Genomic DNA, 14,691 nt, shown 5'->3' with positions numbered 1-14,691 from the left:
ACTTTAGCGACTGTCTTTTTTGCAAATGGTAGTGGGGGTATTGAAAATATTCCCACTTCTGACCTTTGAAAGGTCTCTGTGCAGAATCCAGGACAACACTGAGATGAGATGTAAGAAGTTTTTAGGAAAAGTTATTAACACCACGTTCAGACAGACAGAAAGACAGTCTCCTGGCAGAGACTCTGAGGAGTTGATGTCCCATTGCCTTCGCATGCTAGGACTCTGAGGAAGAATCCAGGTCCACAATGTGGAGGAGGGGCCTGCAGCCAAGATGGCTGATTCCCTGGCAGAGGGCAAGGAGGGAAGAGGAGGGACTATGTGGTCACAAGTAGCCTTTGTTGTGTCCACAGTCTGACTGTTGGTTCTTTTTGACTCTCTCAGCCAAGTCTCTCACTAAATAAGTGATTCCCAAAGGTGAAAGAGCCCAGAGGTCACAGTATTAGGATGAAATGACAGAAGGCACCAGACCCAATGACAAAGTAGCAACAGAGTGGTGGCCGTGCATTACCCGCATGATGCACTGACTAGGGAGAGGACAGTCAGCAGCCCCTCTGCTGTGTGTGTGTGCCTTGTGCACTGCAGAACATGCCCATGAGAGACTAAGCAGGGCATCCCCTCAGAATGGAGGGGCTTCACAGATATAGATAAGAGCGGGTTGGGGCTCTGAATGCTGGGCTGTTAACGTTGGCCTCATTTCCAGCTCTCCAAAGAGATGGATCTCCGCTGTTCCAACATGAAGCAGAAGTTTGAAACCGAGAGCAGGTATGCTTTCTGGTGCAGGACTGAGTGCTGAGAGCCCAGGCTCCCGTGCCCTGGCAGGATTCCAGGTCCCCAGGCACCCCCAGCGGGGCCAAGTGCAGCCGGTGACACTGTGTGGGAGATGTGTCTTCAGAGAGCAGAGTGGCCTTATTTACTGCCACTAAGATGAAGCAGTTTGTGTTTGGTATTCCTGTCTTTCATCATTCATCTGTCTCATCGCCACTGTAGTATTTCTTTTGATTGGTTGCTGAGGAAAGTTATGTTGTTCTCCACCAAGCTTCTGTCACATGGGATTTGTTATAAGTACATTCTCCTTCCCAGTCCTCCTCCTCCTCCTCCTCCTCCTCCTCCTCCTCCTCCTGCTTCTCCTCCTCTTCTTCCTCCTCCTTCTGCTTTTCCTCCTCCTGCTTCTCCTGCCTCTTAGCTCAGGGTCTGGGCAACAAAGGAAGGAGAGATGGGAGGAAGAAGGGACAGGTCATGGCAAGTTGAGGCCAGGGGGAGAGAATAAAGAGGAAGTGTGTTGTGTGTTGTCTGTGTGGGGAACATTTTTTTTAAAGCCTGGAGGCCATCTTGGTGAGAGATAATCACTTCTGGCTGCACCATCCACACTTGCTTGCTTATTATTACTTTCTGATTTTTAAAGAACATTTTTAGCTTCTTGGCAAAATAAGGGAGAGCCTGAACTCCCAGGCAGGCACATTGTGCACCATGCACAACAGCCTCCTTGTAGAATTGACCTGTGTTCTGTTGGCAGATGAGAGTTTAAAAATGCTATTGTGCTCCAAAAGAGATAGGAATTCTCCCAGTTGTGAGAACATGGGCGGACCAAAAGGGTGGAAGTGAAATAAACCAAGCAAAGAAAAGTCTCTGTATAGCCAGGCGTGGTGGTGCACCCCTTTAATCCCAGCACTCAGGAGGCAGAGGCAGGTGGATTTCTGAGTTTGAGGACACCCTGGTCTACAAAGTGAGTTCCAGGACAGCCAGGGTTATACAGAGAAAAAGAAAAGAAAAGAAAAGAAAAGAAAAGAAAAGAAAAGAAAAGAAAAGAAAAGAAAAGAAAAGAAAAGAAAAGAAAGAAAAGGGAGAAGAGAAGAGAAAAGAAAAGAAAAAAGAAAAGAAAAGAAAAGAAAGTCTCTGTGTTCTTACTCACAGCAGAAACCTCTTAGAAAACAGAACCCAGACTGATGGATGGTTACTTAGGCTAGCCTATAAGAGGTGACTGTCAAAGTGTACAGAATTTGGGCCAGTGCTTCGACCAGGCCTGATGGCCTGGATTTGCTCCCCAGGACCCACGTGGTAGAAGAACACTGAGTCTCTCAAGTTACACTCTGGTCTCCATGCATGGATGGATGGTCGATGTACACACACACCATGCACACTAAATAAATGAGTAAATAAGTAAGTAAATAAGTAAATAAGTAAAATAACAATGTTTTAAAGTATATAAAATCTCAGACAGGAGAAATATTTTTTTTTATATTTTTAATTACATATTTTCCTCAATTACATTTCCAATACTATCCCAAAAGTCCCCCATAGCGCCCCCCACTTCCCTACCCACCCATTCCCATTCTTTTGGCCCTGGCATTCCCCTATATTGGGGCATATAAAGTTTGCAAGTCCAATGGGCCTCTCTTTCCATTGATGGCCGACTAGGCCATCTTTCGATACATATGCAGCTAGAGACAAGAGCTCCAGGGTTCTGGTTAGTACATCATGTTGTTCCAACAATAGGGTTGCAGATCCCTTTAGCTCCTTGGGTACTTTCTCTAGCTTCTCCATTGGGAGCCCTGTGATACATCCAATAGCTGACTGTGAACATCCACTCCTGTGTTTGCTAGGCCCCGGCATCGTCTCACAAGAGACAGCTATATTTGGGTCCTTTCAGCAAAATCTTGCTAGTGTATGCAATGGTGTCAGCGTTTAGAAGCTGATTATGGGACGGATCCCTGGATACAGCAGTCTCTAAATGGTCCATCCTTTCATCACAGCTACGAGCTTTGTCTCTGTAACTCCTTCCCTGGGTGTTTTGTTCCCAATTCTAAGAAGGTACACAGTGTCCACACTTTGGTCTTCATTCTTCTTGAGTTTCATGCGTTTATCAAATTGTATCTTATATCTTGGGTATCCTAAGTTTTGGGCTAATATCCACTTATCAATGAATACATATTGTGTGAGTTCTTTTGTGATTGTGTTACTTCACTCAAGATGATGCCCTCCAGGTCTATCCATTTGGCTAGGATTTTCATAAATTCATTCTTTTTAATAGCTGAGTAGTACTCCATTGTGTAAATGTACCATAATTTCTGTATCCATTCCTCTGTTGAGGGACATCTGGGTTCTTTCCAGCTTCTGGATATTATAAATAGGGCTGCTATGAACATAGTGGAGCATGTGTCCTTTTTACCGGTTGGGACATCTTCTGGATATATGCCCAGGAGAGGTATTGCTGGATCCTCCGGTAGTACTATGTCCAATTTTCTGAGGAACCGCCAGACTGATTTCCAGAGTGGTTGTACAAGCTTGCAATCCCACCAACAATGGAGGAGTGTTCCTCTTTCTCCACATCCTCGCCAGCATCTGCTGTCACCTGAATTTTTGATCTTAGCCATTCTGACTGGTGTGAGGTGGAATCTCAGGGTTGTTTTGATTTGCATTTCCCTGATGATTAAGGATGTTGAACATTTTTTCAGGTGCTTCTCTGCCATTCGGTATTCCTCAGGTGAGAATTCTTTGTTCAGTTCTGAGCCCCATTTTTTAATGGGGTTATTTGACTTTCTGGAGTCCATCTTCTTGAGTTCTTAATATATATATTGGATATTAGTCCCTTATCTGATTTAGGATAGGTGAAGATACTTTCCCAATCTGTTGGTGGATTTTTTGTCTTATTGATGGTGTCTTTAGCCTTGCAGAAGCTTTGTAGTTTCATGAGGTCCCACTTGTCAATTCTCGATCTTACAGCACAAGCCATTACTGTTCGATTCAGGAATTTTTCCCCTGTGCCCATATCTTCAAGGCTTTTCCCCACTTTCTCCTCTATAAGTTTCAGTGTCTCTGGTTTTATGTGAAGTTCCTTGATCCACTTAGACTTGACCTTAGTACAAGGAGATAGGAATGGATCGATTCGCATTCTTCTACATGTTAACAACCAGTTGTGCCAGCACCATTTGTTGAAAATGCTGTCTTTCTTCCACTGGATGTTTTTAGCTCCCTTGTCGAAGATCAAGTGACCATAGGTGTGTCGGTTCATTTCTGGGTCTTCAATTCTATTCCATTGGTCTATTTGTCTGTCACTATACCAGTACCATGCAGTTTTTTATCACAATTGCTCTGTAGTAGAGCTTTAGGTCCGGCATGGTGATTCCACCAGAGGTTCTTTTATCCTTGAGAAGAGTTTTTGCTATCCTAGGTTTTTTGTTATTCCAGATGAATTTGCAGATTGCACTTTCTAATTCGTTGAAGAATTGATTTGGAATTTTGATGGGGATTGCATTGAATCTGTAGATTGCTTTTGGCAAGATAGCCATTTTTACAATGTTGATCCTGCCAATCCATGAGCATGGGAGATCTTTCCATCTTCTGAGATCTTCTATAATTTCTTTCTTCAGAGACTTGAAGTTTTTATTATACAGATCTTTCACTTCCTTAGTTAGAGTCACGCCAAGATATTTTATATTATTTGTGACTATTGAGAAGGGTGTTGTTTCCCTAATTTCTTTCTCAGCCTGTTTATTCTTTGTGTAGAGAAAGGCCATTGATTTGTTTGAGTTAATTTTATATCCAGCTACTTCACCGAAGCTGTTTATCAGGCTTATGAGTTCTCTGGTGGAATTTTTAGGGTCACTTATATATACTATCATATCATCTGCAAAAAGTGATATTTTGACTTCATCTTTTCCAATTTGTATCCCTTTGATCTCCTTTTGTTGTCGAATTGCTCTGGCTAGGACTTCAAGTACAATGTTGAATAGGTATGGAGAAAGTGGACAGCCTTGTCTAGTCCATGATTTTAGAGGGATTGCTTCAAGCTTCTCACCATTTACTTTGATGTTGGCTACTGGTTTGCTGTAGATTGCTTTTATCATGTTTAGGTATGGGCCTTGAATTCCTGATCTTTCCAAGACTTTTATCATGAATGGGTGTTGGATCTTGTCAAATGCTTTTTCCGCATCTAAGGAGATGACCATGTTGTTTTTGTCTTTGAGTTTGTTTATATACTGGATTACGTTGATGGATTTCCGTATATTAAACCATCCCTGCATCCCTGGGATGAAACCTACTTGGTCAGGATGGATGATTGTTTTGATGTGTTCTTGGATTCGGTTAGCAAGAACTTTATTGAGGATTTTTGCATCAATATTCATAAGGGATATTGGTCTGAAGTTTTCTATCTTTGTTGGGTCTTTTTGTGGTTTAGGTATCAGAGTAATTGTGGCTTCATAGAATGAGTTGGGTAGAGTACCTTCTGTTTCTATTTTGTGGAATAGTTTGTGAAGAACTGGGATTAGATCTTCTTTGAAGGTCTGATAGAACTCTGCACTAAACCCATCTGGTCCTGGGCTTTTTTTAGTTGGGAGACTATTAATGACTGCTTCTATTTCTTTGGGGGATATAGGGCTGTTTAGATCATTAACCTGATCTTGATTCAACTTTGGTACCTGGTATCTGTCTAGGAACTTCTCCATTTCATCCAGGTTCTCCAGTTTTGTTGAGTATAGCCTTTGGTAGAAGGATCTGATGGTGTTTTGGATGTCTTCAGGATCTGTTGTTATGTCTCCTTTTTCATTTCTGATTTTGTTAATTAGGATGCTTTCCCTGTGCCCTCTAGTGAGTCTGGCTAAGGGTTTATCTATCTTGTTGATTTTCTCAAAGAACCAGCTCCTTGATTGGTTGATTCTTTGAATAGTTTTTCTTGTTTCCACTTGGTTGATTTCACCCCTGAGTTTGATTATTTCCTGCCGTCTACTCCTCTTGGGTGAATTTGCTTCCTTTTGTTCTAGTGCTTTTAGGTGTGTTGTCAAGCTGCTAATGTGTGCTCTCTCTAGTTTCCTTTTGGAAGCACTCAGAGCTATGAGTTTTCCTCTTAGAAATGCTTTCATTGCGTCCCATAAGTTTGGGTATGTTGTGGCTTCATTTTCATTGAACTCTAAAAAGTCCTTAATTTCTTTCTTTATTCCTTCCTTGACCAAGGTATCATTGAGAAGAGTGTTGTTCAGTTTCCACGTGAAGGTTGGCTTTCTATTATTTATTTTGTTATTGAAGATCAGCCTTAGTCCATGGTGATCTGATAGGATGCATGGGACAATTTCAATATTTTTATATCTGTTGAGGCCTGCTTTGTGACCAATTATGTGGTCAATTTTGGAGAAGGTACCATGAGGTGCTGAGAAGAAGGTATATCCTTTTGTTTTAGGATAGAATGTTCTGTAGATATCTGCCAGATCCATTTGATTCATAATTTCTCTTAGTTTCACTGTGTCCCTGTTTAGTTTCTGTTTCCATGATCTGTCCATTGGTGAAAGTGGTGTGTTGAAGTCTCCCACTATTATTGTATGAGGTGCAATGTGTGCTTTGAGCTTTACTAAAGTTTCTTTAATGAATGTGGCTGCCTTTGTATTTGGAGCATAGATATTCAGGATTGATAGTTCCTCTTGGAGGATTTTACCTTTGATGAGTATGAAGTGTCCCTCCCTGTCTTTTTTAATGACTTTGGGTTGGAAGTCAATCTTATCAGATATTAGAATGGCTACTCCAGCTTGTTTCTTCATGCCATTTGCTTGGAAAATTGTTTTCCAGCCTTTCATTCTGAGGTAGTGTCTATCCTTTTCTCTGAGATGAGTTTCCTGTAAGCAACAAAATGTTGGGTCTTGTTTGTGTAGCCAGTTTGTTAGTCTATGTCTTTTTATCGGGGAGTTGAGTCCATTGATATTAAGAGATATTAAGGAAAAGTAATTGTTGTTTCCTGTTATTTTTGCTGTTAAAGTTGGCATTTTGTTCTTGTGGCTGTCTTCTTTTAGGTTTGTTGAGGGATTACCTTCTTGTTGTTTCTAGGGCGTGGTTCCTGTCCTTGTATTGGTTTTTTTCTGTTATTATCCTTTGAAGGGCTGGATTCGTGGAGAGATAATGTGTGAATTTGGTTTTGTCGTGGAATACTTTGGTTTCTCCATCTATGTTAATTGAGAGTTTGGCTGGGTATAGTAGCCTGGGCTGGAATTTGTGTTCTTTTAGTGTCTGTATAACATCCGTCCAGGATCTTCTGGCTTTCATAGTCTCTGGTGAAAAATCTGGTGTAATTCTGATAGGCTTGCCTTTATATGTTACTTGGCCTTTTTCTCTTACTGCTTTTAGTATTCTATCTTTATTTAGAGCATTTGTTGCTCTGATTATTATGTGTCGGGAGGTATTTCTTTTCTGGTCCAGTCTATTTGGAGTTCTGTAGGCTTCTTGTATGTTCATGGGCATCTCTTTCTTTAGATTTGGGAAGTTTTCTTCTATAATTTTGTTGAAGATGTTTGCTGGTCCTTTGAGTTGAAAATCTTCATTCTCATCCACTCCTATTATCCGTAGGTTTGGTCTTCTCATTGCGTCCTGTATTTCTTGGATGTTTTGAGTTAGGATCTTTTTGCATTTTACATTTTCCTTGATTGTTGTGCCGATGTTCTCTATGGAATCTTCTGCACCTGAGATTCTCTCTTCCATCTCTTGTATTCTGTTGCTGATGCTCGTATCTATGGTTCCAGATTTCTTTCCTAGGGTTTCTATCTCCAGTGTTGCCTCATTTTGGGTTTTCTTTATTGTGTCTACTTCCCTTTTTAGGTCTAGTATGGTTTTGTTCATTTCCATCATCTGTTTGGATGTGTTTTCCTGTTTTTCTGTAAGGACTTCTACCTGTTTGATTATGTTATCGTGTTTTTCTTTAAGGATTTGTAACTCTTTAGCAGTGTTTTCCTGCAATTCTTTAAGGGATTTTTGTGCTTTCTCTTTATTGTCTTCTGCCTGTTTAGCAGTGTTCTCCTGCATTTCTTTAAGTGTGTTATTAAAATCCTTCTTGAAGTTCTCTATCATCATCAGGAGATATGCTTTTAAATCCGTGTCTAGCTTTTCCGGTGTGTTGGGGTGCCCTAGACTGGGCGAAGTGGGGGTGCTGGGTTCTGATGATGGTGAGTGGTCTTGGTTTCTGTTAGTAAGATTATTACGTTTACCTTTCGCCATCTGGTAATCTCTGGGGTTAGTTGTTATCGTTGTCACTGTTTAAAGATTGGAGCAGAAGCTGTGTTCCACTCACCAGCAGTCTCTAAATCCTGCGGCGGGGGTCGTGGGTAGCTGACGGTACCCCGGTGCTGGTCCAGCCGGAAGAGGCCTGTGGTCCTACACAGGCCGTTTTTCTGCTTCCCTAACTAATGCAGTCTCTGGTCCCGCGTGCAATTGGATTGGAGCAGAAGCTGTGTTCCACTCTCCAGAAGTCTTAAGATCCTGTGGTGGGTGTTGTGGGTAGCTGGTGAGTGTCAGCCGACCCTGCGCCCCAGCTGCCCCGGTGCTTTTCTGACCGGAAGAGGGTTGTGGCCCTATGTAGGCCGGATTTCTCTCTCCCCAACCAGAGCAGTCTCAGGTCCCGCGTGATTGGACTGGAACAGAAGCTGTGTTCCACTCACCAGCAGTCCCAAACTCCTGCGGCGGGGGTCGTGGGTAGCTGGCGGGTGTCAGGCAACCCTGCGCTCCCGCTACCCCGGCGCTGATCCGGCCGGATGAGGCCTGTGGCCCAGGCCTGACTCTTCGAGAAATATTTTTTAAAAGCTTTGCAGGCCTTCGGATAATAATACTACTGCATTTTTCATTTCTTATTGCACAAGAGCACATTTTAAGGCTGGAGAGATGGCTCAGTGGTCCCGAGTTAATACTGCTCTTGCAGAAACCAAACCTGAGTTTGGTTTCCAGCACTGGTGGCTCACCACTACCTGTCCAGCTCCAGGGGTTCCAGCACCTTCTGACATCTGCACTATACTCATGCACACTTACCCCACAGACACTCATAAACAAGATGAACAACCAAAACCAAAACAACTTTTTTAAAAAGAAAAAAAAGTGAGTTTCAAACATTCTTACCACAAAAAATTGCAATCATTGAGTTGACAACTATGTTGATTTAATTATTTCCACATTGTATTCATAAACTAGAACAGCATGTTTAACTCCACAAGCATTTGTAATGTAAATGAGCATTTATTTTTATTTTATTTTACTTTTTAAACATATAAGAAATAAGTGTAATAAACCAAATATATGGACAAAAAAATACAAGAAACATATGATCATCTCAATGGAAGCAAAAAAAAAAAGAAAAAAAGGAAAAGACTTTGATAAGATTCAACAAGCCTTCTCAATAAAAGCCCTAGAATAAGTAGGACTGTAGGAAGCATATTCCAACATAATAAAGATTGTGTATGACTAACTCATGGCCAATATCATCCTAAATGATGAAAACCATTAATAAGCCCCATTAAAATCAGGAATGGGAGAGGCCTGCCCATTCTCCCTACTGCTCATCCATAGTGTGATTGAAGCATTAGCTGGAGCAATAAGGCAGGAGAAGGGGGACAAATGGGAAAATATTAGGTCAAATTATTTTCAATTGAAGATTATATTATCTTATAACCAATATTCCCAAAATTTGACTAGAAAAATTGTAGAAATTATCAATAATTTCAGCAAAGTATTGTGATGCATAATTAACTTACAAAATTTACCAGTCTTAACACATATGCGTAACAAGCCTGCTGAGAACGAGATCATGGACATGCTCCTCTGCCCAGTTTCTCAAATCAAATATAGTATTTAGAATATACATAACAAAAGAGGTAAAAACCTCTACAATGAAAACTTTAAATGTGTGAAAAAGATATTAATAAACATACTAGAATTTGAAGACCTCCCAAGCATACAACTTGGTAGAATTAACACTGAAAAAAAGACCTTCCTGCCAAAACAATTTACTGATTCAATGAAATCACAATCAACATCCCCATCTCATTCTTCACATAAATAGAAAGAAAATCCGCAATTTGATATGGAACAACAGAAGACCCAGAGTAGTCAATTAGTCCTAGATAGGTGTTTGTGTCTATGCATTCTGCTCATTTTAGGTGCTAAGTGAATCTGTCTATGACCCCAACATTTATATATCTGTGTCTATTGAGTCAATTTTGTTGGATATTAGAATGGCTACTCCAGCTTGTTTCTTGGGACCATTTGCTTGGAAAATTCTTTTTCTACGTTTTACTCTGAGGTAGTGTCTGTCTTTGTTACTGAGGTGCATTTCCTGTATGCAGCAAAATGCTGGGTCCTGTTTATGTATCCAGTCTGTTAGTCTATGTCTTTTTATTAGGGAGTTGAGTCCATTGATGTTAAGAGATATTAAGGAAAAGTGATTGTTACTTCCTGTTATTTTTGTTGATAGAGGTGGAATTATGCTTCTGTGGCTATCTTCTTTTGGGTTTGTTGAAGGAAAATTACTTTCTTGCTTTTTCTAGGGTGTAGTTTCCCTCTTTGTGTTGGTGTTCTCCATCTATTATCCTTTGTAGGGCTGGATTTAAGGAAAGATATTGTGTAAATTTAGTTTTGGCATGGGATATCTTGTTTTCTCAGTCTATGGGAATTGAGAGATTTACTGGGTATAATAGCCTGGGCTGGCATTTGTATTCTTTTGGAGTCTGTATGACATCTGTCCAGAATCTTCTGGCTTTCATAGTACCTGATGAGAAGTCTGGTGTAATTCTAATAAGTCTGCCTTTATATGTTACTTGACCTTTTTCCCTTACTGCTTTTAATATCCTTTCTTTGTTTTGTGCATTTGGTATTTTGATTATTGTGGGAAGCCACATGTGCGGTTGCAGGGTGGCGCTGGCTTCCGCTGGCCACCACACATACATAGACAGTAAAGTTCTTTTGCCAAGATGAGGTTTTGAGAATTAACCAAAGTTAACCAATCAGATGAGAGACAAGTTAACCAATCAGATGAGAGAGAAGTCAACCAATCAGATGTAAGCATGCAAATGAAGTGAAAAGCATAACCCAAGCACAACCAATCTGGGTGTGAGACACACCTCTCCTAGGCCTATATAAGCAGCACCAGTTCTGGGCTTGTGGTCTCTCTGCCTCTACAATCAAGCTCTCCCAATAAATGTGTGCAGAAGGATCCTCTTGCAGCGTCGTTCTTGCTGGAGAGTCAGGCGCGCGCAAGAGATTATTATTTGACAGGAGGAATTTTTTTTCTGGTTCAATCTATTTGTAGTTCTGTAAGCTTCTTGTATGTCCATGGGCATCTCTTTCTTTAGGTTAGGGAAGTTTTCGTCTATAATTTTGTTGAAGATATTTACTGGCCCTTTAAGATGGCTCTCTTCTATCGCTATTATCCTTAGGTTTCATCTTCTCATTGTGTCCTGGATTTCCCGGATGCTTTGGGTTAGGAGCTTTTTGCCTTTTGCATTTTCTTTGACTGTTGTGTCAATGTTTTATATGGTATCTTCTGCACCTGAGATTCTCTCTTCTATCTCTTGTATTCTGTTGGTGATGCTTGCATCTAGGACTCCTGATATCTTTCCTATGCTTTCTATCTCCAGGGCTGTCTCCCTTTGTGTTTTCTTTATTGTTTCCATTTCCATTTTTAGATCTTGGATGGTTTTGTTCATTTCCTTTGCCTGTTTGATTGTGTTTTCCTGTAATTCTTTAAGTGATTTTTGTGTTTGCTCTTTAAGGGCTTCTACCTGTTTACCTGTGTTCTCCTTTATTTCTTTAAGGGAATTATTTATGTCCTTCTTAAAGTCCTCTATCATCATCATGAGAAGAGATTTTAGATCTGAATCTTGCTTTTCTGGTGTGATGGTGTATCCAGGACTTGCTAAGTTGGGAGAATTGGGTTCTGATGGTGCCAAGTAACCTTGGTTTCTGTTGCTTATGTTCTTATGCCATCTGATTATCTCAAGTACTACCTGCCCTCACTATATCTGACTGGAGTCTGTCCTCCCTGTGATCCTGGTTGTATAAGAACTCCTCATAGTCCAGCTGTCTCTGTGATTCTGGAATCTTGTGATCCTGAGGTTCTAGGTGTGTCAGAGCTACTGGGAGCCAAGGTTCTTCTGAGATCCTGAGATTCTTGTGTGACCTAGCCCCTGGGATCCTGAGTGTGTTAGAGCCCCTGGGAGGGGAGCTTCCTCTGGGTGTTGTGGGACTTGCTACAGAGATCTGGCCCAAGGTCTGCTCAGGGCTCCAGCCCAGATCAGAAGGAACTGTGCCACTGCTTGCATTGTGTTCCTGCTTCCCTGGATCCTGCTAGCCCTAGTTACTTCCAGTGTTGTTGGGACCATAAATGAGCATTTATGACAAAACAAATCCTAGTAGAGATAGCACCTCTATATAATCCACAGCATTTTAGGCATTGATGAAGACATTATTTATTTATTTTTCTTGTTTGTTTTGTTTTTCCAGACAGGGTTTCTTTCTTTGTAGACCAGGCTGTCCTTGAACTCACAGAGATCCACCTGTCTCTGCCTCCCAAATGCTGGAATTAAGGTGTGTGCCACCACGTCCAGCTTGCTTTGTTGTTTTTATATTACTTTAAAGTTTTCAGCAAAATTACTAGGAAGGTACAGAGCCCCCACATATCCCTTGTGTTCCATCCTATAGCTGCCCTCGTTTTCAGCATCTCTGAAAAATGTTTTATGTGTTACAATTGTTGGGCCTGCATTGGCACATCATCATCACCTGCTTGGAAGTCACTCCTGGTGCAGAACATTCTGTGTGTGTGAAAAATTAGTGTGTGTGGACGTGCATTCACTGTGAGAGTGCTGTACACGGTGATTTCACTCTCTTAGTATGTATGCTGCAGTTCCTGGTCCCTCTGCGGCCCCTCCCAAGGCAATGCCTAGAAACAACTGTCTCCACAGGCTTTCCTTGCTTGATGTTGGAATAACATCACATATGTAGTCTTTGCATACAGGCATTTTTCCTGTAGTAACATGTGTTTCGGTTTCTCCCATCTGGTTTAAGCCTTTGGGCTCTCACTTTAGCATTCAAACACTATCAGCATATGAATCCTGGAATGGGGGCTAGATCTGGGGTTCTAAACTTATACTAGGTGCTTCTATAATGGAGCTATAAGTAAAGACTGTTGACTAAGAAGGGAGTCTGAGGTGCTGGCCTGAGCACTACTTAAAGCAGGGACTGTAGGAAACACCTCACTGGGAATAGAAACCATAAGAATACTCCAGGACGTGAGGGTCCCATCTTGGTAAGGAGGTGAAGGGAGAGGGCAGGTCAGTGCAACAGCTCAACAGCTCAACTCTACACTGTGTGTGTGTGTGTGTGTGTGTGTGTGTGTGTGTGAGTGTGCATGAGAGTGTGTGTGCATATGTGCATAAGTATATGTATGTGTGTGTACAAATGTGTATCTGCATGTGTGTTTAAATGTGTGTGAGAAAGTGGGTATGTATATGTGTATATGAGTGAGTATACGTGTGTGAGTATGTGTATGTATGAGTGTATGTGAACATGTGTGTGTATATGTGAGCATGTGAGTGTGTATATGTGAGTATGTGTGTGTGTATTTGAGCATGTGTGTGTAGGTGAGCATGTGTATGTGTATGTGAACATGTGTGTGTATATATGAGCATGAGTGTGTATATGTGAGTATATGTGTATATGTGAACATGTGTATGTGAGCACATGAGTGCGTATATGTATGTATATATGAATATGCATGTGCATACGTGTGTGTGTGTGCACCACACTCCCCCTCCCCTCCATGTGCTTGGCCTCACTGTGTTTCTGTGGACCGTAGAAGACAGCTTTTGGAAGTCAATTCTTTCCTCCACTATAGATTCCAGGGATCAGATTCAGGTTGTTAGGCTTTCATGGCAAGCACCTTTATCTGCTGAGCCAGCTTGTTCACTCTGAACTTCTTTTCTTGGATTGCCCCACAGGGAACTCAAAGAGACTCACAGAGAGGAGCTCGAGAGGTTAGAGAACAACTACAAGGAGGCCCTGAAGGCAGAAAAGGTCTCAGCCGAAGAGAAACTAGGTACTGTCAGACCCTGGGGGGATGCTGGGGGAAAGGTGGGCAGCCTGTACCCTGGCGTCCCTATGGCCATGGTTTGGCACAGCCAGATGTCCAACATTTCCCTTCTGAGGCTTAGGGTATGAGAATGACGGAGAACGAAACTGCTTCATCACTGAAGCAAGAACGTGAATTTTTTTTAAGTGCATTTTAAAGTTCTAAAACTATAATATTACTATGATGCCTTCAGGTTTTCTTGCATGGAAAATGGCAGTGATTTCTTGAATGCTCACTGGGCTACTGTGATTGCAAGGCTCAGTAGTGCATAGGGCTGTACTGACCGAATCTCACTTGGGGAAAGCAGAGTGTGCACCCTTCAGATTTGGGGTTTATAGACTAATGTCCACAGAGAGAACAAGACACTCTACAACCTTCGTCCTCTGTTTGAAGTTAGTGTCTTATTTACACTTTACTTGTTTTCTAGTTTCCTGAAGAGAATGTGTGGTTTTCATAACCACTGTAAAGGAGGGAAAAAGGAGAAGCAGATGCATTGTGGGAGGTTCTGTTCCTCCTTGCCATAGATACAGATGACCCTTGGGGGTGGGGGGAGGTTGTCTTACTAAAACAGCTGCACAGAGCGTGGGAGCTCTGAGATCTTGGAGAAGCACGTTTAGAAAGTACCTGGCCTCTCTCCCGGAAGCTCTTCCTCCATCGGTTCAGGTGGGACCCAATAACTGATAAGCTTTTTGATAAACTTCCAGAGCGACTTGGGAATCCCAAGATGGCTTCATCACCTCAGGGAGAGCTTGGGTGTGGTGCTGAGGAGTTCATGTGAGTTTTGGAAAGTGTGCCTACCGAAGGAATAATGACATCCTTGTTTTCTT

General features: G+C 41.7%; 1 protein-coding gene across 2 annotated transcripts in view; it reads left to right on the top strand.

Annotated features, from left to right (window-relative positions):
* The window catches only part of LOC110288745 (flagellum-associated coiled-coil domain-containing protein 1), a 46,258-nt gene that overhangs the window by 19,083 nt on the left and 12,484 nt on the right, over window positions 1-14,691 (top strand). For both annotated transcript variants that reach the window (XR_015047275.1, XM_085838506.1), the window contains exons 7-8: window positions 701-762; window positions 13,734-13,831. Coding sequence is in view for 1 of the 2 variants with exons in the window: in XM_085838506.1 (XP_085694632.1) it covers window positions 701-762; window positions 13,734-13,831 (160 nt within the window). In the remaining variant the exon portion in view is untranslated. The remainder of the gene's footprint in view (window positions 1-700; window positions 763-13,733; window positions 13,832-14,691) is intronic.

The sequence above is a fragment of the Mus caroli genome, unplaced genomic scaffold, assembly GCF_978045245.1.
Source record: "Mus caroli unplaced genomic scaffold, Mus_caroli_1 scaffold_1, whole genome shotgun sequence".
Lineage (NCBI taxonomy): Eukaryota > Metazoa > Chordata > Mammalia > Rodentia > Muridae > Mus > Mus caroli.
The sequence above is the reverse complement of the archived record's forward strand: the minus strand, read 5'-3'. Positions and strand labels throughout refer to the sequence as shown.